Source organism: Orbicella franksi, chromosome 5, assembly GCF_964199315.1.
Source record: "Orbicella franksi chromosome 5, jaOrbFran1.1, whole genome shotgun sequence".
NCBI lineage: Eukaryota > Metazoa > Cnidaria > Anthozoa > Scleractinia > Merulinidae > Orbicella > Orbicella franksi.
The window spans coordinates 28,392,363-28,419,900 of NC_138149.1; the positions used below are offsets into that span (position 1 = coordinate 28,392,363).

General features: G+C 40.3%; 1 protein-coding gene and 1 pseudogene across 2 annotated transcripts in view; one reads left to right on the forward strand and one right to left on the reverse strand.

Moving 5' to 3' along the window:
- Positions 1–10,661: 10,661 nt before the first annotated feature.
- On the forward strand, positions 10,662–22,233 carry LOC145487916 (sodium- and chloride-dependent GABA transporter 1-like; annotated as a pseudogene). Its single transcript, XR_014049465.1, has 12 exons — positions 10,662–10,668; positions 10,838–11,052; positions 11,212–11,344; positions 12,154–12,287; positions 13,286–13,389; positions 13,965–14,050; positions 14,409–14,560; positions 15,798–15,926; positions 16,602–16,703; positions 16,974–17,074; positions 17,951–18,136; positions 18,809–22,233. The product of XR_014049465.1 is annotated as a sodium- and chloride-dependent GABA transporter 1-like (transcript).
- A 1,809-nt stretch (positions 22,234–24,042) lies between these two features.
- The window catches only part of LOC145487982 (uncharacterized), a 35,149-nt gene continuing 31,653 nt past the window's right edge, over positions 24,043–27,538 (reverse strand). Inside the window, exon 6 of the mRNA XM_081466747.1 lies at positions 24,043–26,311. Coding sequence (XP_081322873.1) covers positions 24,546–26,311 — 1,766 coding nt within the window. The 3' untranslated portion in view covers positions 24,043–24,545. The remainder of the gene's footprint in view (positions 26,312–27,538) is intronic.

Sequence of the window (27,538 nt, forward strand, 5' to 3'; positions counted from 1 at the left end):
GATTTGCTCCAGGGGAGAAATACGTCCAGAAAGTTTAGCTTTCTGGAATCGTCGGAATTCGGGCGACGTTCACTAGTCGGATCGTCTTGCGGATAGGATTTCAACAGACGCGTAACACGATCGCTTGACGCTTAGTTTGCTCTCGCCACAGTTATTCGAGACTATTCTCACGCACATCGCTGTGATTTGCATTGCGTTGCATGTGAACCGTGAATCTATTCTGAAAAAAAAAAAAAAAACGGTCAAGTGAGATTCCTCTAGATCCTAAACCGATCCTGCAGGCCGCTCTGGAAAAAAGTGTGAATGAACTGAAATCAATCCGACTACTCGGATCTGCCACGCTAGGAACATAAGATCCAAAACTTGAAAAGGTCAAATAAAATAGAATTACAACATGGTTAAAGAGAAGAACAAAATTAACGTTGAATCGAACTTAAATCGACTGAGTCGACTCGACCTGAGCGTAACGCGGGCTACGCCCCCAGAAACTACTGACTTCTTTTTTATTCAGACGCCCATGACGACTGTCTGTACAAAAACCCGAGACAATTGAACGAAAAGACCGAAACGACCGAAACGCAACAGCCGAAACGAGCTAAACGAATCAACGAAACCGTGATTAGAGAAGCCACTGTCAATAAGAGCTAACGTAGACACGTTATTTTGAGACGTTTTGATTAGTCTTCAAACCAACCCGAGAGCAGGACTGCAGGTATGATCAGGTATACAGTCTTCTTAATGGACTCCGGTTGAATAGCCTCTTGTCAGAGCCTAAGCGTTAGCTTTAAGTTGTGATAACTGGTTCTCATGTTTCGTTGATTTCGTTTGGTTTTCGTCGTTTCGGCCGTTTGGTTTGTTTTTAATGAAGTACAGGCCACCCATGCGACAAATGGATTGTTAACAATTAGATATATATTGCTTTATGGATATGTGACTTGAAAATATGACTACAAAATCAATCAAACAAACAAACCTGTGGATCTTGCGTAAAATCGTATGAACACCAAGACAGGAACTTTATTGTGGCAGGATATGCACGCTTAAAGAAGGCGACGCTTTATCGAAATTTGTCACTACAGTGGACTGTGTTCACTGGCAGAGCAATTTAATTCAGGGTTTTATGCGGCTAGAATTGTGTAGTGGCTACACCAATCACGAGACTTCTCAGAACAGAAGAGTCTTGACCTGATTTCCGCATTCGAATAAAGGATTCCCTTCAGGGGTGGTGTACGTGACTAACTACTGTTTTTATTCCACAGTTTACGATATCTTCTTGAGAACTGCGGGAAAAGTGAGCGAGGAAGACATATTTGTCACCAGAAAATGGAATAAAAAAGAAAGCAAAGAAGGAAGATCACCTTCTCCAAGTTTCACTTAGTGAATCTTTCCCAGCCCCTCCTGGGTAAGTAGGTAAGTTTGTCAGCGGTGTAACCGCTGTCTCTTGGCAAGCTGTCGACCTTACAACCTCTGTTTCCGCGAAAAGTACATAGGAAAGTCTAGTTAACTTTTCTCACACATACGGTCACGCAAGCAATGCCATTTTCTCTTCCTTAGAGAGACACCGGGCCACAGGTGAGGTTTCTGTTAGCGAGCTAGCCAAATTATTTGCTATTTTCAACGGATCACTCAGATTTTGCCATCGATCCTGTTGTAATGATTTAGTCCGGGTGCCCACGTTGGGAAAGAGGGTAAAAAAAGGATTTCGTTTACTCGACAAGCTGGCAAACTTTGACTCACCCAGCAATGTTTTTTAGACCTCAGGGAATAATAATGGGGTGGCAGTGAAGCTGGCTAAGTGGGCCATGGTAATTTACAGCACCACAAAGTACACGCCTTCAGAGTATCTATGCTGTTTTTTAAAGTGATTTTTACAACAATCTGGGACCAGGGGTGAAATAGTTTATGACCTATAGCCATCAACAGATTTTGTCTAATAATACAAAATTTTCACAGGATAGAGTTTATGCCATGGATAACATGACGATGGTTATAATACGTCACATGATCAGATTATGACGTCATAAAATTGACAAAAATGGAGAAAGTAAATATGGCGGAGTGCATTCTACCTGTTCACACAATCTTAAACGTCTTTTTGGAGAGGGCATTTTAGGAGAGGGCATTTTGTTCTTATTTTTGTATAGAGTTCCTTTCACTTATCAATTAAAAACTAATGAGAAAAATATCACAATTTAGACAGAAGATACGAGGCATTTCACATCCAAAATAAAATAAAAATCTTATTCTTGAAGCTTAAATTGCCTGTAGCGTTGAGAAGTCCCTTCTCTAAATTTAAAAACAGGCTTATGACTTATCTACAGGGAAAAATAAAAGTTCACCCTCCTAGATATGGTCCCTGCACCCATTTACTAATCATTTAACCTGTGCTTTCCTCGTTCGTGAACGTGAGGGGTCGCTCTTTGTGCCCCTACCCACGTATCCTCAAAAGCATTTACTTAATAGTAATCAAATTTATATGGCAAGTAGAGCTTTCAAATTGCTTACTTACCTAATTAGCGCTTTTCAATCATGTCGTTATTGCACACGTGAATGACATCACAATTGAAATAATACAAAGGGTCAAAGCTCCTCGTCTCCGTCATTTTCTTGGAGGTTGCTGCGTTCATTTTCACAAGTGCAATCAGCCGTGCAGGAGAGTCCAACTCTCCGGCAAGAACATCTTGCATTGAAATCCTTCTTACTCCTCCACAGAGTCAGTTCCAAGAAATTCTCTGGAGCTGGATCTTTCTTCATCAATTTGGGAACAAGATGTCCCCACTCATCCTTAGTCCACCCATTTCCATCTGGTTATGTTAGTGAAAGCCTCCTGTCTCGGGCATGTTTCCAAATAAAGCATTGATAGTTGGCCCTTTTGACATATACAATCCACTATCGTCAGTAGGCGGAAGTGTGCTGCTTTCTAGGTTTTTCTTGGTAAAAAGCTTGTACCTGAGATGGTTCAAATTTGAAGTAGAAGACCGGTAAATTTGACACAAATAGTCAACGTTTCATCGCTCATGACTGTGCAGTCTGTACCCAGGTTCTTCAGTCCAACAGGGTCATCTTTATCTTCTTCAGTGTAGTGAGCCCTCCCTTTCTGCCTATGCCGTTTAGGTTACTCGTGGAATCGCATCCTGTCAAAGCATGCATGGCCGGTAAAAGATTGCACACATCTGGACCCACAGCCTCGTGTACTGGAATGAACCTTCTGTTTCCTCCAGTACCTTTGTGGAACTAATGCTCTTGAATGGACAGTTGGCTGAAGTGATACCAACATAAAACTGCTACATCTGTGTCTGGAGAAAAAACGATGATCCTCTTGGAAGAATTGCTGATGTCTGATGACTGGTTTGCAATATATTCGCAATGCACAAACATCCTACTGTCTGCTTCCTCGTGGTCGGAATAGAGAGGAATTATACCTTCTCTGTTCAACGTTTTAGTCACTTTCACTGCTGACCCATCTTGGTGATGGTAGAAGGAGTGTCTGACTATCCTTGAGTTGTCCGGGAAGGTTCTCACACCAAATGCAATCAGAAAGTAGAAACGTCAATAACTTAGATTTGGTTTTTCCACTGGACAAATAACACTTGAGACTGGCAGGGAACTTGGTTTCTCTGCTTGGAATTTATGGCCGTCCACTGAGATTCTCCCGACTTAATCGAATCTTCTACATTATATCGGTCTTGGACAATATGGACTTGACTGGCGAACTGGAATTTAGCAATGATAGTTGCAGACTGAAGAATATTTTACTAACTAAAACTAAGAAATCGCTATACCGCGCATTTACACTACCATATTTCAACTCCGTATTGCAACCAAGTCTGTCACCACTGCGAAAAAAGAAACACTGCTAAAATCGAGAAGGACAATGGAAGGGCTTTAAGGTACGTCAGCTCAAAAATAAAAGTTCATCTTATCAAGATCTCTTGCAAAGAATCAGACTCCGAACATCCATGGAAACTCGAAGAATCCAGGACATGCTGTTGACAATAAACAATGGTATATCGGACAAAGCTCCATTCGCAATTAGAGATCTTATCATCTTACGTTCATCCAAGGATAATCTTCAACATTACTATATCCTGTCTTCGCCGAAAATTAACACGACTAAATATGGTTTCAAATCATGGAGATATTTTGCCGCAAAGAAATGAAACGAGCTAACAAAAAAGTGATATTAGAACTAAAGTAGGCACTAATAAAGTGAACAACAAAATTCGATCGCTTAAGTTTGACTGATATCGGAATTTATTGTGATTTGATTCTCTAGATTTTTAGTTCTCTGCATTTATAGTTTTATACAATCAATTTTTGTACATTTTTAGTTTTAATTTTTAGAATATAGTAGGGCCGTGGATTACCTGTAAACTAGCCGATTGGCTAAGGTGGATGGATGTAGTGGCTGCCGTCTTTGTCACTCATAATTTTGATTTCTCGTATAGTACTTTTCTGTGTATTATTTTTAGATAGATCTAGTTAGGCATCCCCTATTAGCAGTGGGGATTCTCCACTGCTAGATGTAATTGACACGACAATAAAGACATTATTATTATTATTATTATTATTATTATTATTATTATTATAAGCGTTAATCCCACGTTAAATAAAGTATTGTATCGTACTACCTTATCGTATCGTATCTCATCGTGTCGTATCGTAATAATAGTTGCTGCAATTGTGTCAGATAGCTCTCCGATTGCATCTTTCCTTTTGACAACATATGAATTACTGCCAGACAGTCAGTAACTATGTATGCTGTTTGGTGAAGACTATAAGCGGGAAGTGTGCTCCTGGCAATACTGCCCATTTCCAGTAGCCCCTTGCTTGGTTTCCTCAGAGACCCATCCATGTTGGCTAATGCAAGGGGAACAGTTGCAAGTTCATACGACCGCACTTCTTCTAGATCAATGTCATGGTCTTTGGACACAGCAAGAAGTCTACTATACACCTGACATGTCGAGGTTGATTGTCTTCAGATCTTACTTGGCTCAACAGGTTTGTTCAGACTTTGAAAGGTTTTGACGTTGATTTTCTTCAAAGGATCCCAGAAATTCTCCTTGTCAGATATTATTAGCCTGGCTTGGACAAACTCTCCCATTGCCTTTTCGCCTTGCTCCTTAGCAGTGAGCAAAGATTCCGAAAGTTCAGATGGTGCAACTGTCCCAGTGGCGATATTAATCAGTGGCATCTTTTCTCCTTCGTACTGACCGATATCGAATGGATTTACCAATTTCGTGTCAATGCACTGAATGATATTGTGCATGCCATTTTCATCTCTTTCAATTCTTTGTGATTCCAGTTCTTTATGGAAGCTCGAGCCTGCTGAAGTCCCACCCATAACTTTGAAAGAAATTGTTGCTGCTGCCATCATACGAGCTGCGAGTTCCCACCTTTCTCGTGCTCCCTCCATGACAGTAACTCCAACAATTCCTCCTTTGGTTTTGGAATCTCAATCATTGAAATTGTTTGCAATTACGAAGCATGTAAAGAGAGCCCTTCCGTTAAGATTTACACTTTTCTTCAAACAGTCCTTTGTTAATGACTGAAATCGTCCCCCAGTATTATTCATTTAAAATTAAACTGGTTGTATCGGATTCTATATTATGTGATTTTGTCTCTATTTATTAGAAACAAGTACCGTGGTTTTCTTCGCGCGGCAGATGTGTTTTTTTATACTTCTTTTATGACTTCACCTTACTTTTTGAAACTCAGTTTTGAGATGCGATTCAAAGGAATGGATAGACGGGAAAATGAAGTGGAACAACAAAAACATCGTGTTTTTAATCCCTTATTTTTAATACGAACATTTTTTCAATACGTATCTTTTCTTCAAAAATATAATACATTTGTAAAATATGTAAGTTAGTCTTAATGTCATAGCATCACAGAAAAAGAATATTTCCTTAATAGGGTTGCTATGGAAATACACAATTTGGAAATTAACATACAAAAGGTGGAAAGGAAGCTACCAGTTTTTCTTTATACCTCCTTAATTTGGCAAATATTCGGTTAAACATTGAAGCAGCCCTAGGCCTCTAGAAATTAAACACAGTGAGCTACTTCATTAAGTGCAATTTCCGGAGGGACATCCCTAATGACCTATCATTAATTTCTACGTGTATATTTCAATTCCACACCTCTCGCACCTCCTACACAGCTCTCACAACCCTAGACAACGTGAGTATATGAGGAAAGCAGCTATTCACAAAATATGTTTGATTCTTAGCATAGTCTCTATACAACTAGTGATACAGAGTTACTCCCAGTCCCCACATCAGCGTTACAAATGTTTTCACACATGTAACTACAAACCGCCCACTCGAGAGTTTCCACTGCCACCCTAGCATTAACTACTAAGGTCCAAGGAATAATTCTGGTAAAGTTAAAATTTGCCAGCTTTCCAAGTAAACGGGACGGCCATAGTCGGTCACGGGCACCCGGACTATTGGATTAGGAGCGCAAAGTTAGGAAATTCAACAGGATGCCTGTGCATTGGCCTAAATTTCTCCAGTCTCCTCGAGCTGCACACTGCCGAGATGAGACGAAATCGACCAAACGCGGTTGTGTGGAAAACTCGAACAGCGAATAGCAAACCGGCAGCACTCGAGTTAGCATAAAAAACTGGAACGTTATTTGGGCAAACCAGAGTCATATTTATCTTAAACTAGGCTAACCGTAGTACTCTCAGGCCAGCCATGAATCCTTCGCGACTGTTCACGGCTATTTGTTGTATGCTGTTTGCGATTCGAAATGTCTGGTGGAGGTGCTGGAATCTCATGCAGTTCTCAAACTCATTATAATTCATCAAGTTATAAAACAAAGAAAATCACAGCCATGAAGGAGGTTTGTACACCCGGCCGATCTTAATTAGCACAGATTTTGACGATTTTACTTCTCCATTTGCTCCCTAATTTTTGTTTCGATTAGGAAGATATATCAAACTTGAGAGACAATGTTTCATCGGCTATCCAAACACCTCGAATTTTGTTAAAAAACACCGCTGCGCGTCGTATTTTTAAGTCTCTTCTCGGTGTTTGAATATCCCGATAAAACACTGTCTCTCATGTTTGATATATTACTTATCAGTTGAGTTATCAGTAAAACTGTCGGTCAGTTATCAGCTATCAGTAAATTTTGCTGATCTGAGATCATTTCTCTCTCTGTCGGTCCATCCCAACCCAGGCCCTCTATTAGTAGCTGTTAGTGTTTTCAAGGCACCGACTGGGCTCACAGTGTGAGGCCGACTTGAAATAAAGCTCATAATTAATCATATCAAAATCGAAGTTTTAAGGAAAAGGTAGAGTTATATTTTCTTAGTCCTGCAAACACCAGAGAAAAAGATGAAACAATCTAAGTGTCACGGTAGCATGCGGGCTTAGTGATATCACTGACGGTTTCTCTTAAATTCCGCACACATTTCAGACTTTATAACTGAATGCCGTTCTTTCGCATGACCGGCCAAGTGAAACTTGTTTTAGGTTGTTCACAACAAAGCGAAATATAAACCGATCTTGTCAACATTATCAACTCGCCCAAATGACACACAAGCCACTCATTTACTTATACAGCTCAGAATTCTCTACTGATAGGCTTAAGTACACGCTTTCCTTTTCTAACGTGTAATATGTTTATGAGAAATGCTTGGCAAGCGCCTCTCTGTGACGTGGTTGGAATGCCTGAGCATCGAACCTTAAAACAGTGTTGTTTGATGCGAATGAGGTATTGCATTTACGAAGAATAAAATTCAAGTAAGTTTGAGCAGAATTTAAGGAAACGTAGGTAAGCTTCTCTGGCAGTGTCATGAGTTAGCTAAACTGACATCAATCAGTTTCCTCAGATCTGCCCTGCTATAAGGACTAGACCCACAACTTGAAATTATACAAAGAGACAAACAAAATTACCGTTGAATCGAAATTAACTAGACCGGGCTAACTCGTGACTCGAGCTTAAATCAGAAACTATTTCACTTGCTTAGGTGCGGCCAAACGAACGACATGTACTAGAACTCGAAACAACGACCAAACCACTGAAACGTAACAACCGAAACGAAACAGCCGAAACGAACGAAACGAAACCATCAAAACAGTCAGAGAAATCATTATCATTATTGAAAGCTAACCGTGAACATGCTAACCTGAGTGTTATTTTGGCTGACAGGAATGTTACTCAGGCTAACCGGAGTGCAGGACTACAGTCTCCTCAGCTGCAAATAACGCTTAGTAATCATGATCATGGGTTCTTTTGTTTTGTTGATTTCGTTTCGTTTCCGATATATTGGCAGTTTCGTTAAGTCTTTACTGCATATAACAATAGCAAACTGCTTCAAAGATATCTTTCGTGACTACAAAATCAATGAAACAAACAAACCTGTAGATCTTGGAAGTCTTATGAACTGAAACCTTATTAACACTCAAACAAGAACTTGATCGTCGTATGTCGATATGCACCGGTGCTTACCGAAGGCTTTATGGAAATTTATCACTACAGTAGACTGTTCATTGGATGAACACATTCATTTGCTTTTTTGTGCGGCTAGCTTAATATGAACATGATATCGTCCTATACTGTATGTGGCGGCCAAGAAACTCATTTCCTTTGTTTGTCATTTGCTAACCAATCAGACTGGACCTCTTTAGCGGAACAGACATTTCTTCATTAAAGGTTTGTCTTCAGCGGTGGTGTGCTTGACTAAAGATGTATCTTTGCACAGTTAACGATATGTTTCTAGAGAATTGGGGGAGAGGAGAGCACGTATTTGTCTTAGGAAAGTGGGAAGGAAAAAAAAAACAAAAATAAAATAGGAAATGGTCAGAACTGTTATAATGGCCCGGATGTAAAGGAAGGAAAAACACATTTCCAACCATTCTTGGACAAGCAATCATCTTATTGACTCTACAACATTTCCACATTGTTAAATAAACTGCATGCAATAGACCAATTTCGATATATTAAAATTCAGCACGAGGCTCTGGGGAATAAGCCCCACAAACTCTGTAGTTATTCCCCAGCGCCTCTTACTGAGGTCTATTGTTTTAGGCTGAATTTCGATATATCGAAATTGGTCTATTGACAAGCGAGAACAATATGTAGAGATATAAAACACAGTAATCCAGTAATCAGTGTCACTCTATCACAATTACATCGTGCTCTTGTGTGCAATTGTAGACGCTCTACTAAGTAGAGCATCTTCAGGCGATCCTTTCCCGTAAATTTTTTTTTTTTGTTTCTCATTTCATCGTTTTGTTTTTGAACAAAAGAGACTTTAAATAAATGACAGCAGCAAGATTCTACTTGTGATGTTTGTATGTATAATTTTGCCAGTTGAGTAGATTTTAGCGGAAAAAATTTTGGCGAGAATTTGTTTTTGCGGATCGTGGAAAAAATCGCAAAAATTCGCAAAAATTAGAACCCGTAAAAATTTAGTGCCACACTGTATGCCCCCCTTGCACGGGGTAGACAGGGTTCAAGTCTAGTAAGTCAGAACTAGACTCTTGAGATTTGCTGTTAACACGGCATCGCGTCTCAGTTGAGGAAACCGACGGAGGAAACGTAACAGAAACGTAATGATGACTGTTTTGATTTGTGATTGGAAAGAAACTTCACAGACACTTAATTATTTTACACAAGTTTCTCTTCTGATGGTACTTAAAGAATACAGTAACGCAATATTTCTCCCTGTGCTTTACTTAGGGACGGACCATTAGAAAATTTAGGGGGGGAGGATGGGGGGCAGGTTGGGACCTTTTCAGCTTGCAGGAATTTTTTTTCACGTCCAATGCCACTGCAGGATTTTTTTTTGCGGGGGCTAATCCCCTGCACGAATTTTTTTAATTGGGGTGGGAATTGGAGGGGGAAATATTCTATTTGGAAATCACTCTATATTTCTTTCAAAACACAGTACTGATGTGCTTGCCTAAATGCAAACGAATAATATAAAGCAGGATGGCTCTTTATAGCACATGGTTTTTTAATCACTTTTAAGCCATGGTTATTCATAAGGGTTTTTCTGCAAGGGCGTTTGGCTAGCAGTGTCCATGATGAGGTTGCTACTCAGTATAAAGTGGTTGCCAAGTTACAAGCTGACAAAGTCGCAAATTGTCGAGTTCAAAGTGGCTGCCAAGTATAAAGTATGCAGTTTAAAGTGGCTGCCAAGTTGCCATTCAGGCGGGTATAGTTTTAAAGCTCGACAGTCCAATTCACTCTGCATGAATTTTTTTTCTTCACTTCTGCTTTGCAAGATTTTTTTTCAGTCACCCTTCCTTGCATAAACTATTTTTTGCTTTTCCCTCACTCCCACTTCAATTTTCTAATGGTCCCTCCCTTAAGACTGTCATTCAATTCTTCTCTCATCACTGCTCCAGAAGGGCGTCCAAGATTCGTATCATTTTACAAATGCGAGTGCTATTAAGGATTTACACTACAAGTGATGTGTGAAAATTCTCTCAAAATTGCACGAGCTTTTAGGGGAATTCAATTTGCAAGAATTTTCAAATATCACGAGTAGTGTAAATCCTTATGCTCATGTTCGAGCTTTCATACAGTTTTATTCTCCGGTTAGGACAGAAAACATTTTGAAAACGAAGCTTTTCCAAAACGATGAGGTTACGATAACCATGTGATTTTCCTGACGAGTTTAACCCAAACACGAATCCAAAATGACCGGTGATTGTTGCGTTTTGAAATTCCTCCGGCGTAGTGTGGACGGAAAACATTTAATGTGTTTTCAGAGTGAAACCTCCGTTTTCAAATTTCTCCGCCGTAGTGTTGACGGTGCCAGAGACAATTGCATCCTAGACGCTTATTTTGCTGACTCGATTTTCTTCCTTTCTAGGTATCGGGTTTGCCAGCATTGCCGTTTCGTTCCTGGTGTCAATGTATTACAATGTTATCATGGCGTGGTCTTTGTTCTACTTCTACCAAGCTTTCAAGAAAGATCAGTATTCCTTGGGTGGGTTGTCACCATCCTTGGAACACGCCAGATTGTTACATCTTTAATGCTTCCAATCCGAACGCCTCGGGAGCCTCGCCCAGTCGAGAATTCCTTGAGTAAGTCGATAATTACATTATAAATTAAGAACGATTTTCGAAAGTCTACATTACTTGCAAAAAATTTCGGACGATTTTAATTTCAGCCAAAAAAAAAGTGACCGAAAATAAAGCCGTCTAATAAAACAATATTGATAAAATTTTAATTGTTTTCTTTAGGGAAAAAGTTCTAAAGATCACCAGCTGAGTTCATGAACCAGGCCCTCTCAACGGACCGATCACCATCTCGGTACTCGTGCCCTGGATACTAGTGTATTTCTGTATGTGGAAGGGCGTGCGTACGACGGGAAAGGTGATCACGTGCCTCTCACATGATTAAGGTTCAGCTACTTAGTTCCAATGCTTAGAAAATGGGTTTCGTATTGTGGGTTCTGTAAGCTAAAAATTTAAACTACATTTAAACTATATTAACAGTTGAAGGGGCCTCCGCAACAGGCCTGCATGGTGGCCTCTTGGATGTCTCCTCGCCTATTCACTGTTATTGTGTATACTTTTTTCTATCGTGGCAAACAAAATGATGATGATTATTTATTCCTAGGTTCATCGCAAAAGTATCTATACTCAGCAAAATGTTTTGCGTCGTGTAGGTCTAGTAAGCGCTACAGGCGTCACAGTTTGAATGCACAAGTTTAATCATGCTGGGCGTAAACACGAGAGAAACAAAAAGTGATCGTGGGTGTGTGATTGTGATTCCACTGAAAAAATAAACAAGACAAAATATTTAGGTACAAATATAACGACAAAAAAAAAACAAACAAAAAAACAAAAAAACTGACAACGGAGCAAACAAACTTACAAAACTGTGGCGACTCGAATTCTAGAATTTGCACTTCAGGGCTCACGACAGTGAAGCAGCTAAGGAAAACGCGGCAGAAACCAAAACTACGCATGAAGAACGCTTAAGTACTACAGAGTGGGTTGCATAATTCCCAGGGGTCACGGAGAAACGCAAACGCAAACGCAAACGCAAAGAAAGTTCTAGTCGCTACACGTCAATTAATATTAGTTCAGAAGAGGTCTTCTAGAAGGAGAGGAACGCACGAAGACTCAGGGACGTCGGTTTACGGAACAGCAGGGAGCTAATTTTGCGATCGTCAACAGGTTGTGTACGTGACGGCCACGGTCCCTACTTCATCCTGGTGATCCTATTTTTCCGGGGTATCACCTTACCTGGAGGGAAGGACGGACTGATATTCTACCTTATGCCTTCCTGGGAGCGACGTGGCGATCCCAAGGTACATATACGATTTATAGTCTTTACTAAATAGCAATTTCTGATCAGCCTCTCTTTCTCCATGTAAGGAGTATGCGACCTCTCGCTCTCTGGCGACCGATAAGAGGTAACTCGACTTGTTTAAGGGTAAAAAGTTAATGATCAACAGTATGCACCACTGTGGAGGCGTGGTGGCCTCATGGTTAGTACGTTCGACTCCGGATTTACCGGTCGGGGTTCGAGCCCTAGCCAGGGTCATTGTGTTTTGTTCCTGGCCAAGACACTTCACTCTCACAGTGCCACTCTCCTTGCTTACGGTGGCCGCACCCGCTGTACAAGCGGCAGTCAAGACCTAGTTGTCTTACCGAAACGACGCGTTAATAGTCTTTTTCTTTACAGTTAACAAAATAAAGACAATTCTAAGTTACTTTGGCTTCTCCTAATCCTCAACACAAGGATTCTGGGTTTAATTTGACGAGGAACAACACATTTTGTTCAAAATGTCCAAGATGACACAACTATTATCTTACCTGGCGACAGCAATTGAAGAACAAGTTGCCAAGCGCGGGCGACACATTTTTGGCGCCAAATCAAAAGGTTGGAGACATAAAATGTTTCAAGTTTTCACTCTTTACAATCTCATATGGCTTTTGGAGTGAAAAAAAATCCTTTTTCCGGAACATTTAATGCCGTCTTAAGTAAGAAACGATGCCTGACTTAAATTAACATGCATTTGAAGTCAGGACAGTAGAGTTCCCCCCCTGCAGAATCCTGATTGGTTAATTCAAATTTTAGGTGTGCCGACCGTATGCAAGGCTCCACCCAAGTTTACAAATGGGTCACTCAATGCTGGGGGTAACCCTGCGATGGACTAGCATCCCATCCAGGAATATTCCTAGTCGCTTCATGTTACAGAAAGCGGGATAAACTCCGGCCTGATGAGCCACTTGGCTCGTATACAGACTTTACCTCTTTACCACGCCGTCAATGCCCCACTTGAACCCTATTTTGCTGTTTAAGGTGTGGATAGACGCTGCGGCTAGAGTCTCGTACTCGTTAACAATGGGAATGGGCGTCAACCTCACATTTGCTAGCTACAACTACAAGAAGAGCAACATTCTAAAGTAAGGTTTTCGTTTTGTAATTTCCAAATTCCTTTTGATTTTTCCCAATATTTTCCGATTCAGATTCCTTGCGATCCAAAAACAGTGCAATGAGCAATGTTTGTGAGCCTGCGGGCCCCTAGCCATCCTCGAGCATACTTATTTCATGTTCATAGTAACATGTTAGTCCAGTTCTAGTCCTCTCTCTGACACGCCAAGCTACGTTCTCGGGAGAGACGAACCCTTTCCCCTGAGAATGTAGCGTTGCGTTACAGAGAGAGCCAGAACTGGACTAAGGAACATGTCTGACCAGAAACACCGCGGGCTTTGGAATTCAGCAGCTTCTCCTTTTAGCTTGTATGAAGTGATGTTACAAACACAAATTAAAGAACACTTCGATTCGGAAGTGTAGCCGCTGTTGTAAGCTTGTAATTCTTTTGCTTGTTAGCAGCTGTTATTGTTTTAGGGCTAGGGCCATTGTTTCTGTCGCTTGTTCTATTGTCCTCTCAAAGAGTATCAAGCCTTTCATGTGAGTCCGTGCGAGGGCAGCTACCCGACCTCTTCGATTAAGTGTCTTTTGCTATCACTTCTTTTAGGGACGCCTTAATCATATCCGTCACTAACTGCGCTACAAGCATATTTGCAGGATTTGCCATTTTCTCAATTCTGGGGTTTATCGCTGGCGAGTGCCTCATTTTTTTTTCAGTTTATGTAGTGGATGATTAAAAATGAGGACTAAATGGAGAAAAGTAAATCAAGATTTAATTCAATAAAGATTGAACTGTGATGGTCGGTAGTGTTTGATTTCTGGATAGTTTCAATTGATTTGTGATTGTTTGTGTTTTAGTTGGTTTTAAGTCTTCTAAGCTCTCTTATCGACTTAAAAAAAATTTTCTACAATCATTTAGAGCAAACCGGCATTTTGTTTTGTTCCCTAACCAACTTACCACAAAAATAGCCGAACCCGATTAGCTCGCACGAGTTCTCCCGTCCGTCGTCAGTATTACAAATGATGATTGACATATTGTTGCGTTAATCAGATTGCCTTACATATGCCTTCCTCTTTGAATTTTACGAAGGTCCCGGATTGGCGTTTATAGCCTATCCAGCAGCCTTAGCGGAGTTGCCTGTGCCCCAGGTCTGGGCCGTGATGTTCTTCTTCATGTTGATCATGTTGGGACTTGACAGTCAGGTAATAATTCTTTCTCACTGTAAGCTATATAACACGCACTTCGTCGTCGTAGTTTACAATCCGTTTGAATCTTGTCAAATTTTGACCGTGTGTTTCTCCCTGTAGCTGATTTATTTCTGTTTTTCTAACTTCTGAAAGCTGAGATTTCATTAAACACAGTCGAACCCCTGTTAAGCGGCCACCGTCGGGGAAATGGGAGGTGGCAGTTTAATAGGAGTTGGTGTACTCTGAATATTTTTTTACCATGGAGTTAATTTTTTTGTGAATATGGAATCACTTCAAGACAATCGTGCTTTTCTACTTCGAACTGTTATCTGTTATAGTCTTTTCAAAACAAAGCTAAACTACGTGTATTAAATTTTGGGTGGTCGTTTAACAGAGGTAAAGAAAATTGGAGAACCCTCAACGAGACGACCTAAAGATGGCCACGGCTGCTTGATAGAGGTGGCCGGTTGATAGGGGTTTTCTTCTCCGTATTTTACTGACAGTAATCTCGGAACTTTGATAACTAGCCGCTTAATGAAGGGTGGCCACTTAATAGGGGGTGGCCACTTTAAAAAAGAGGTTCGACTGTATTAGACTGTTGTGTGACGCAGCAAAATCACCTCAAAATCAGCATTTCGCTATCATCCAAACAATATGACCTTTAAGACCAGGCTGCAACAGAACAGACCATTAGACGGTTCTGTGAAATGTAACCTGGCCTCTGCATGATATGGAAGCGAGACTTGGTTTGCCCTACGGACTGACGGATGACAGAGATTAGAAACTAATTAGCACGATAACACAATAATTTATATTTTAAAAAAAGACAAGGTTTGTGCCATAACAACAAAGGAACTGTAAAGTGGGCGGCCTAATTAGCGAGACCCACCAGCTGTTTGGGGAGCAGGGATGGCGCAGTGGTGCGATTCCGGCCCGGTGCCATACGTGGGTTAAATTTGTTGTTGGTTTTCGCGTTGCTTCGAGGGTTTAATTTTTTTCAGGGTTCTGCGGGTTTCCTCCCTTCACAAAAACCCAAACAATCCAAATTCCAATTCGACCAGGATAGAGGACCCGCCTGGAAACTAGCTAAGTCTGATGTAGCTTCCGCTCTAAATAATGTAAACATTATAAATTTATTTGTATATCCAACTGAATTATCTTAAGAAAATGGACCTATTCCCTCAAGCAGTCAACTTGTTGTATCTTACTTATCTTTTGTGTTATTTTTATCTTTACTTAATTTGATTTTCAGTGTGGTCTAGTGGAGATAGTAGTCGCTTGTCAATAGAACGCTATCCTCACAAATTGAGTCGATTCAGGGAGCTGGTTGTGTTGGTGTTATGCGTTCTGCTGTTTCTAGTGGGACTTTCCTGTGTAGTCAATTCAGCCTGTACCTTTTAGGAGAGATTAGAGAGGTTAAGTTTGACGTTTACAGGAAACAACAAACGCAAAACTTATCTCTGTTCTTTTTCTTAAATAAATCACACCTAAATTGATAAATATCTTCTACTATTCATCGCAAATACAAATATTTTCACTCTACTGTACAAACAGCTGAAAAAAGAAGGCAAAGGGTTTATGTTTGCCTTTTGACGTTTGACGTTTGACGGCGGTTTGACGTTTGCCGTTTGCCGTCTACCTTGCGAGGAAGATCGAAGGAGACTTTGCTCGCAAGGTGTTTGCCGTCTGAAAGTCATACTTAATCTTTCTAGTAAGAAAACTGGACGATCGGGAAGCGAAGAGTAGGGACACTGGGACAAGAGCGAAAGAAGACTGGAGAAGAGATCCCCTTGTTCCCGCATTCTAATTTTCAACTCCCAACCTCTGTCCCCTGCCCCCCTGTGCAATTCCTTGACGCACTACCTTTTTCTTGTTTCTCTATCTTCGACTGATGGAAACACTGATGCGAAAAGAGCGATCGATCATTTCGTCACTCCTTGCTAAGAAACGGCTGTATGACAGACAAACTCTGAAGGTTACGGCGTTATAAAGGAACACTATTAGTCGTAACTCAAGCTTGGTCATTTCAACTGAGAGTTTCTTGTTTTGCTTTTACAGGGTGGCATATACGTGTTTAACCTGCTCGACTCGTTTTCAGCCGGTTTGTCGCTCTTGTTCATTGTGTTTTTAGAGCTGATTGCTGTCGTATGGATTTATGGTGAGTGGCGCGTCTTTTTTGGAAAAACGTTTTATCCTTCGTCAGAACTTTTGGCTTTTGGAAGCATAAAGTGGGGACAAATGGCATCATTTTGCTTGGAGGATGAATGTTAGTCAAGAAAATACCCATTAACACGTTCTTCATAAGAAAGTATTACATGAAGAGTAATAGTTCAGAGAATCTGATGTTTAAGAATAGCATTCCAGATCAATATTTTTTGAGTTTTATGCCTCGTGACGTAAAACTTATAGCAGCGGTTACTTTTTTTAGGAGCTGACAGGTTTTTAAAAGATGTCGAAGCTATGATAGGTCATCCAATTTCAAAATGGTGGCTGATTTGCTGGAAGTATCTGTCACCGCTGATGGTGTTGGTAAGTTCATTTGTACTCAACCTCGTTCCCCTGGCCTTCTTTCACGGGAACGAGTTTGCATTTTTACTGCCACTCTGCAAAAAATGCTGGTCAATGGACTCCTGGTAACATTTAATAAAGTCAATAAGTCTTCTGCCCAGACGGTCTTTGAGTTTGTCACGCGCTCCTCCCAAGCCCAAAGAACGTATGCGTTAGAGGCTTGGGGACAAGCACCAGTTGACTGATTTCGATGGTTTTGTTGCTAACATTGCCAAGTTATGTGAGCATGAGTGTGTTGGGAGTGCTCATAAGTGGCCGTGACAGCTCGAGCTTGTTTTTGATTGGGTGAGGAGAATCGGAAACTCTCCGAGTGTGTCCGAGAGGGTTTCGATCTTACGTTGAGCAATGCTATAAGATTAATTAAATAAACATCTCACTTGTCAATAGTTTGTACTTCTTTGTGCGTTTGATAATGTGCCAGTAATAAGTTCTGGATTTGTCTTTGGGACGTGGAAATGGATAAAAGGCTTAATGCTCACGGCTTTGTTTAGAAGTGATGCTTTGCTTAAAGCAGTTCAGGTGCATGGAAGAATGGCTGAGAACTTTTTCACTAAAAGTCAGTGATTGAACATTACAAGTCTTTGAGCATACTCAGACACAAAATGCGATAAAACAAGCTGTACAATAAAGGCCTTGTATCGGAAGAAGTTATAATCTTTCTTTAGCGTGATTATGGGCTGAATCTAAATAAAAGCTCATAGGATTACATTCGAGGTGCTTATCATGGGAAGGAGTTCGCTCCTAAAGTTGGAAGTGGGTGGGTTGAGGCTTATTTTTTGAGTCCGACAGGATTGTTGTAACAAGAATTCTACGGTGTTTTCTGTTTTTCTCCCACAGGGTATCTCGATGTTCAGCTTGATCAAGTACACTAGAATCATGTATGAGGATTACGTGTATCCCCCGTGGGGGGAGGCAGTGGGATGGCTCATCACTGTTGCTTCTGTGCTCTGTGTGCCACTGTTAGTCATAAAAACTATTGTGGACATTTATTGGCGTGGAAACGATGGAGGAAACACATCACAGGTGAGTGTAAGAGCCGGGTTTGTACCGTTAGCGGACTGTGATGTACACACCCGGAAACGGAAGTGGACAACTCAAAGGGTTCTGTGATGTTGTTTTATAATTAGAAATAACGCAAGTCACACCCAAGTTGCGTGTGTGTAAATGCGAATGTGGAATATTTAGCTACTTACAAGGAAATATTGAGACATTTACTGGAAAAGGAAAACATTTATGTGTGTCAATTGGCAATGTTTCCATAATTGTGGTCCACGAACTTCGTCCTCTCAGATTTATTTTATATTCTTTTTCCTTTCTCAAGTTGTTTGTGACCTTGACAAAGCTCAAAGTGACAAAAATCAGAATACACCATTTTACTAATGCTAGCTACAGTCCGTTGTGGGGACAAAATTTGATTTACTTAATGAATTAATTAGGTCATTTTTGGCCGAGTGATCACTTCTTGCCCCGTCAAGGGAATGAAACTGGGAAATATCTGCATTAGCAAAATGGCCTATTGGCGTTAAGGATTTGTCGCGTGACCAGACGCCGTTTTGCCTTCAAGTAACCAAAACCTTATCTAATTCCCAGGAGATTCCAACTCTTGGCTGAAGAATTAACCATGATACTTGGCGAAACCTGGGGACTGACTCACTAACTCAGTGGCGGGTTTCTTTCTTCTGCTTTTCTTTTCAGAAACTGCATGTGGCTATATTTGTGCCAGAAGAAAACCATGCCGAGGAATTGAAGGTCTGGGAAGGGGGTCATCAAACTCCAGTGTATATGCCTGCTTTATAGCCTCCTTAGATGGTGGATTGAAAAGCGCGCTTTGCCTGTGGCGTTGAAGTGCTATGTAATAAGATGTCAGGCGTTCAGTCGTCCATGTGTTTTATTATATATTTTGAAGGAATTTCTTCATATTAAGAGTGCCTGCCTGTAAAAATCAGACAAATTCTTAATTTCGCGGCAAGGGTCGAAAATTCGATTTCGCTCATATTCCTATGGTAGATAGGCTAGGGCATGACAAAAACTACTGGATAGTCTTTTTGACAAAATATCCTTTTATTTCAAAGAAATATGCAAATTACCAAAGTCCGTTAAAATCGTCATTTGACGCACCACTTTATTAACAAGTTTGAGAGCCTCGGATGCAAAACCACATCATTCTTCCATCTTTAAAACACTCAAATATTTTTGTGCACTGTTTAATTGTGTACTGGGTTGATTTTAAGGAATGTTGCGGTTTTTGTTGGGTGCAAAATAATTAAATTTCGAAGACATGTATTTCATTCACTTAAAAGTACTTCGTAAAAATAATTGATTTTCACCATGCGCGAAACCTTCAAATGGATTAAGCTTCTAGTGGTTGAATCGCAGAAGGATGGTCTACAGATTCCTGTAAAAATTTCTCTGGGCAAATGATTGTGAGCGACTCGAGAGCTTTTCAAAGTACGTTAAAAATGCAGATATTTGACCATCCGTCGTCAAATTTCTATCTACGGGTTAGACATATATTTTAGCAAGCGCCACATGTCTTGAGCTATATTAAGTTGAAAGAGACACAGAGCTGATAATTTCGAAATGTTCTAACCTTATTTGCTGTAAAAGGCAGGTCCGAAAGCCGATTTGACGTGTTTCTGTCACCATTCGTCGCACATAAAGCAGAAGTTTGCTTTTGTTTACACAACGTCCGATGTACATCGCCAACTGTCAACTTATCTAATGGTCGAATACCATGAATCTCTGACCCTCTTTCGACACATATGATCAGCACTGCATCTAAGTCAAAAACGGCTAAGTGATTTGTAGATAGTTGCTTGCTTTGCACTACACCAAAATATTACGTTTGATCATCGTTTGATCTCTTGCTGCTTGAATCCTAGCTTACAGCGGTTCCTTATTTGTTCGTCACGCAATGCTGTCATCCCATTTTAGGGTTTAGGGGTAGGACAATTTCTAACCTAACACGTAAGGCTCCGTAAGGCTCGGAACCAAAGGGAGCACACAATCTTGTTGAGTAGGAAGAGACTAAATTAAGCAATGAAAAGAATGAATAGTTAACCATTACCCGTGTTGTTATCTTTTACTAGACAACCGCAAGCTACCCGCCCTGCGTAAACACTGTAACGCTAAACTCGTACCTAGGTCTTTTCGCGCTGTGCAATTATTTTTGGTTTACATATAATACAGTGGGCTACCCTCGGGGAAATGGGAGGTGGCCGCTTAATAGGGGTTGGCCGCTTAATAGAGGTTGGTGTGCCTTGAATATTTTTTCACCATCGGGCTATAAATTTAGCTAAATTTCTTAGTAAACATGGAGTCAATTCAAGACAATCATGATAGCCGTCATTCTCGGAGACCCAGGGCCAGTTATTGGGAGCGGGGAAAAGTCTAAACGGGTGAAAAGACCCGTTTACACTTTTTCCCTGCCCCCACTAACTGCCCCTGGGTCTCCGAGAATGACGGCTATCATGATTGTCTTGAATTGACTCCATGTTTACTAAGAAATTTAGCTAAATTTATAGCCCGATGGTGAAAAAATATTCAAGGCACACCAACCTCTATTAAGCGGCCAACCCCTATTAAGCGGCCACCTCCCATTTCCCCGAGGGTAGCCCACTGTATTATATGTAAACCAAAAATAATTGTACAGCGCGAAAAGACCTAGGTACGAGTTTAGCGTTACAGTGTTTACGCAGGGCGGGTAGCTTGCGGTTGTCTAGTAAAAGATAACAACACGGGTAATGGTTAACTATTCATTCTTTTCATTGCTTAATTTAGTCTCTTCCTACTCAACAAGATTGTGTGCTCCCTTTGGTTCCGAGCCTTACGGAGCCTTACGTGTTAGGTTAGAAATTGTCCTACCCCTAAACCCTAAAATGGGATGACAGCATTGCGTGACGAACAAATAAGGAACCGCTGTAAGCTAGGATTCAAGCAGCAAGAGATCAAACGATGATCAAACGTAATATTTTGGTGTAGTGCAAAGCAAGCAACTATCTACAAATCACTTAGCCGTTTTTGACTTAGATGCAGTGCTGATCATATGTGTCGAAAGAGGGTCAGAGATTCATGGTATTCGACCATTAGATAAGTTGACAGTTGGCGATGTACATCGGACGTTGTGTAAACAAAAGCAAACTTCTGCTTTATGTGCGACGAATGGTGACAGAAACACGTCAAATCGGCTTTCGGACCTGCCTTTTACAGCAAATAAGGTTAGAACATTTCGAAATTATCAGCTCTGTGTCTCTTTCAACTTAATATAGCTCAAGACATGTGGCGCTTGCTAAAATATATGTCTAACCCGTAGATAGAAATTTGACGACGGATGGTCAAATATCTGCATTTTTAACGTACTTTGAAAAGCTCTCGAGTCGCTCACAATCATTTGCCCAGAGAAATTTTTACAGGAATCTGTAGACCATCCTTCTGCGATTCAACCACTAGAAGCTTAATCCATTTGAAGGTTTCGCGCATGGTGAAAATCAATTATTTTTACGAAGTACTTTTAAGTGAATGAAATACATGTCTTCGAAATTTAATTATTTTGCACCCAACAAAAACCGCAACATTCCTTAAAATCAACCCAGTACACAATTAAACATTGCACAAAAATATTTGAGTGTTTTAAAGACGGAAGAATGATATGGTTTTGCATTCGAGGTTCTCAAACTTGTTTAGTAAAATAGTGCGTCAAATGACGATTTTAACGGACTTTGGTAATTTGCATATTTCTTTGAAATAAAAGGATATTTTGTCAAAAAGACTATCCAGTAGTTTTTGTCATGCCCTAGCCTATCTACCATAGGAATATGAGCGAAATCGGATTTTCGACCCTTGCCGAGTTATTTTCCATATTTATGGACAGGGACTCTTAAGCTGTTCTAAGACTGGCCAATCGTAATAAATGTTACAACGCTGTAGACCAATCAGAAAACGAAGCAGAAATATGTAACTGACGCGAAGGGCGGGAAAATACACTTTAAAAATGACTTTTAGCTGCTGGCTTAATTGTTCCTACACAAACAAGCAAATCACGAGAAAAAAAATAAACAAACAAACAAACAGCAGGTTTTGTGTGATTGGAGGAGCACGTTGTGTTTCAACAACAATAACAACAACAACAACAACAACAACAACAAGGTTTATTTTTAGCGCAAAAAAAGTTAAAGCAATTAATTGTAAAAGATTAATTAAAAATACATTTAGTAGCTGGTCACCCAAAATAACTATGAAGCTTAAGTAGTTGGGTGACCACCATCATGTTTGGAGAGAAAATTAAGACAAGAAGAACCGAAGAATGACTCGCAGTCGAATAGCTGTGTATTTTATTCCATCTATAATCAAAACTATACAAAATTATTTTTTTTCTCATTCAATCATTTGATTAATTAATAAACAAAACTGGAATAAGATAATTACAAATGCCTGAACTGACAACGGCGCGTTACTGAAACTTATAAACGGAATCACGCGGTTTATCTCATGAAACTTTCAAATTCTTTAATAACATAATCGAAGTATATTCTTAATTAAAGTGCACCGACTTCTTTTTGTCAATGCTAATAAAAACCTTGCACTACGTTTAACCACTCACCGAAGTTTCAGCCTCTAAAGTGCAGGTCTTCTTACGAAATTCGTCTCCAAAGAAGCCCAAAATTCGAACATCGTTACGTTGCCGCCATTTTGAACAGTACACAGCAGCCAGGCCGCCTTTTCGTGACGTCATTCCGTCCGAGATATTTTTGTCCAAATGGCTTCCGAAGAATCTTTTAACTGACCACTCTGGGTTATGGCTGCTCTTGAGCCAAATTATTTTGAGCCAAATCCAAAATGATAGCATTGAAGATGGTGAAGTGGATAACCACGTGGAAAAGAAATAGATTTTGCTGACCTTGTGAAGGATGCCAAGTCAGTTGCAGGTTTTTCTCCTTCCTGCCAATTTTGAATCGGACGGAATGACGTCACATAAACTCGGCCGGGCTGCAAAGACAGTTTCAAAATGGCGGCCTCCGAAGTCGCTTCTTTCGAGACGAATTTCTTCAGGATAACGGGCACTTCAGAGGCTGAAACTTTGGTGAGTAGAAAAGCTGAATGTTTACTCGCTATAGGAAAAGACAAAAAAGGTAATTTTTTTGGAGTGACTTCCTCCTTTAAAAAGACCAGGAGCCCTCTACGATACAACTCGCGGTATAAAATAACTGATCTCCAAAAGTTACTCAATTAGATTTAAAAAATCATGTACCCGTTTGGACGTCTGTCGTTTTTTTGAGAAATCATTTAATATCTACATTGTTAAAATTGTTCGTGACCACGTTATCAACAAGAGTACGTCAAACAATAGCTACCTGCTTTGACATTTTACCTTACGTTCAAGTGTCACCGTGCAGGAGAAAGACCTACTTGTCGTTGGATGCTCCCGTGGAATCTTGCTGATGATGCAGGTTGTTCACCATTTACCAAAAAATTCCGAAAAATTTCGGTGAAAATGTAAATGGTAAGACAATTTTGGCTCGACCGACCGGAAAACTTGTGAAATAAACGAAGCGTCTTGAAAGGTAGCTCAACATTTCGAACCGAAACATCCGAGTGGAAAATGTGCTTACCGTTTGCAATTCTTCACCGCTATCTTGGAATTATGATCAAGTCGAACTCGTGTAAATTGGTGTTTTTTAGCAAACGGTAAATGGCCAGTCCGAACGGAACTTACCATCAAGCATTTTTGCTTACCATTTACACAACCGTAGACGAACCAGTTTCTCCTTGTAAAGGATAAACAACCTTAATGTTTGTAAACACTGAACTTCGCTCTAGGTCGGTCAGTCTGTCAGGATGTATTTTTTGTCGATATGATGGAGCAAAAACCTACGACACTTTTCCAGGTGAAATCAGATCGCTAGCTAAAAAAATACCCTTTCAATGTTTTCCAGGCGACGAGACTTATTTTGAACTCACTTATTCTATAGTTTGGTGTTGGCTGTAATGCCGGCATTTTCATCATAATTATTAGTATTCCTTAGATACAGTACCAGATTTAAACCAGCTCTGCTGAACTGGGATAACCTGCCTAGATATTTTGTTAAATGATGAAAAAAATTAATAAAACTATAGATAAGAATTTCCAATAATCCAGGTCATGTGCATTTACATCAGTCAAACGAATTGAATCAGTCAGCTACTGAATGATTTGCTTTTCATGACACCTAGCAATATTCCGTTAAAGATAACTAATGGATTGGATGATGTTTCACTGCACCTTAGAGTAGTTCTTTAATATTAAACTTTTTAAAATCATAGCTAATAAAGAGCTGTCGTTTCCTACATTGTTTCCTACAGCCGAGATTTTGTTTGGAAAGCTTTACACCCAAAAATCTAAGACAAAACTATTCCGAGACTCCTTATAATAAATCGAAACGGCTAAAACAGTTGTTCACTCAAAAACACGAACACAGTGTTTTCCTATATCAGTAATGAATACTTGCCCAGCGTTTGACACAGCAGCAGCCAAAGGGTTTTGAAGTTGGACGGGCTGTCCTTCTATCGAGTTTAGAAACTCTCCTTTCAGTGTAAAAACTTTAACATTTCGACCGTCACAGACTAACAAGTTGTCAAACTTGTCAACAGCGAGTCCAAGAGGATGGTCCAGCTTACCAGGCCCCTTTGTACCAAAATCATATAGAAATTCCCCTTCATTATTAAATAACTTGACGCATCGAGCCTTGTGATAGGAGACGAAAAACCTGTCTTGATGATGTAAAGCAAACAAAGGGGACTCATCGCAGCCTGGACAGCTGAGTGACAGCAGCAGTTTTGTACCGTCAGGGGAGAGGACTTTGAGCTTGTTGTCACCACGTTCACTCATGAGCATGCGGTCATCACAAGCAATGGCTATGGATACTGGATTGATCAAATGTTTGCTGAAGATGTTTTTAATAAACTGACCACTTTCAGCGAAACAAAAAATATCACCAGAATCCAAGATAGTGACGTCACCAGACTTGTTGAATGCTACTGAAAAGGGAAAATAAAGTTGCTTGGCGTCAAGTCCTTTCTGACCATACTCTCTCAAATAAATTCCATCCGAGTTAAAAAGCTGTACTCTATTATTAAAAGTGTCGGCAACTGCAATGTTCCCTGTCTTGTCACTTATTGCAATGTCGCAGGGGCCATCAAATTTTCCTTGTCCTTTACCACGTGATCCAAAAGAACGTACGGCATGGTATTGATGCGGCTTCACGTGAACACTCCATGGACTGCTAGTCAGCGGTTGACCATTAACTTCAATCACCAGGTCATGATGTCCGTCACATTCGGGTGTGTAGGTGACGCTATATTTATCATCTTCGTTGTCTGCAATGTTGTTGTCGAGGTCTTGTTCTGACGGAGTGCGAACTTTTACAACAATCTGGTCGATTTCGTTATAACACTGCTGCCCCTCTGAATTTTTTGTCGTGATTGTTAGGCTAGCTTCTCTTCCAGCTTCTGCCTCTTTTAAGCCTTTCCCTTCCGCCACTGATTGTAGAGGATCAGTTGTACTGACAACAACTTCACCAAGAAACGCGCGTCTAACACTCTGGGTATCCTCTTCGTTTGTATTGTATTGAACATGCGATGGTTTATAAATGTTCATTTTCTTCGCATTTAGGAGACCTTTGCACTTTTCCATAACACCCTGCTGCGCTTCAAGAATTTCAACGCTGTTGTTTCCTTGTAAAATTCTTTGGCAATGTTCCACAGACGTTTTCAGTTGCGTGGCGGATATCTTAAAGTGTTCTAATTGTGCGGAGTAATCTCTTTTCTGTTCGTTCTCAATAACATCCAACTTGGTCACCATGGCGATCTCGTGCTCCTTTAACACTCGAATGAATTCTTCAACAGTGGTCAACACTTTGTTACGAGCGGCAGCAATTTTCTCTCCGTTTTTCTTCAACATTTCTGTTGTTTTCTCCATTTGGGTCGTGTGTTCAGGAATATGTACTTTCATTTCCTGCACAAGCTCCGCCATCTTTAGTTTTTGTTCCTCGGCGGCTTGCTTGATATCCACCTTTGTGTGATTTGTATGACGTGTTTGTCCACACTTGTCGCAAATGCAAACTTTGCAGTCCTGACAGTAATAATTGAGAGGCTCATTCTCGTGATGTTTCTCTCTACACATGACAGCGGTCTCCACCGATTTTTCCAGTTTGGAGCTTGTACCTGATTGAGCACAACAAGTATGAAAAGGTTGATTAGAAGAGAGTTATAATCTTTGCTTACGCTAAGTGCTAAACCAAAACAAGTGTTTACTGCCCATTGTTAAATTTGTAGGGTTTTTTAACTTGACGCCACAATGCACTTTTTCTTTTTTATTGACAGACGCCTCAGGGTCCCAATCGATCTGAATCCGCATACAAATAGCAACGCTTTCTCGTGGTATACCATGGAATTTCTTACGAACCACTTTCAAACTTGGATTTTCTACCTACAGTAAAACCTGTATATAACGGCCATGTATATTGCGGTCACCCTGTGAATAACGGTCACTGAATAACTTCCCAAACATCGTCCGCTATACCTACTGTTAAGTTGACCTGCATATAACGGTCACCTGTATATAACGGACGCGGTCACCCTTTAGACTTCCTGAGGCCACAATTTCATTGTCTTTTACCTGTATATAACGGTCACGAAATTGTGTTACGATTAACGAATAATTACAAGCTTTATTCATCAGCTCGTTAAATAGCAGCCACTAAGACAGGGGTCTCACAAAAATACAAATAATAGTACAGCTACTAATACATGTCATCGCCTACGTCCGACACATGTTTGCGGCAGATAACATTAAAGTGTCGTCGCTTTCAAACAATAGTTACTGTAACTGTAACAACACAACCATACCACACTGTTTTCACTTTCGTCATAGTTACCTAATTATATGTATCTTATTAGATGTTTTGGTGTTTAGTATCGCTGTATATTTTTACGAGTTGTGCCGTATTTGGACGAGCCCGTAGGGCGAATCAAAATACAAACAACAAGTAAAAATGTAAAGCGATACTACACACCAAAACATCTAATAAGAGATTTATTATCCAACTGCTGTAGTCAATAAATCTATTAGTTAAAGAAGGAGAGTGTGACAGTTTCGAGTGCGCGCGCCGACCTGTCCAGCAAACAGGTTTCCTGCTGTACAAATAACTGTACAATGCAGCTTTAAACTTATACTATTATTTGGATGGTATTCGTTGCAGTTGGATTATAAAACACTGCACTGTACTTATCTGTTTCAAATTGTTGTCAATAAATGTAAATTGAGTGATTTTCCACTTAAAACGTTGTTCATAAGCTTTCAGTAGACTTTTACTGCACCTCCCTAAAAGTACACTGCAGGCATTTTATGGGCCTTTTTATCGTGTTTATTGCGTTACTGTTACTCGTTAT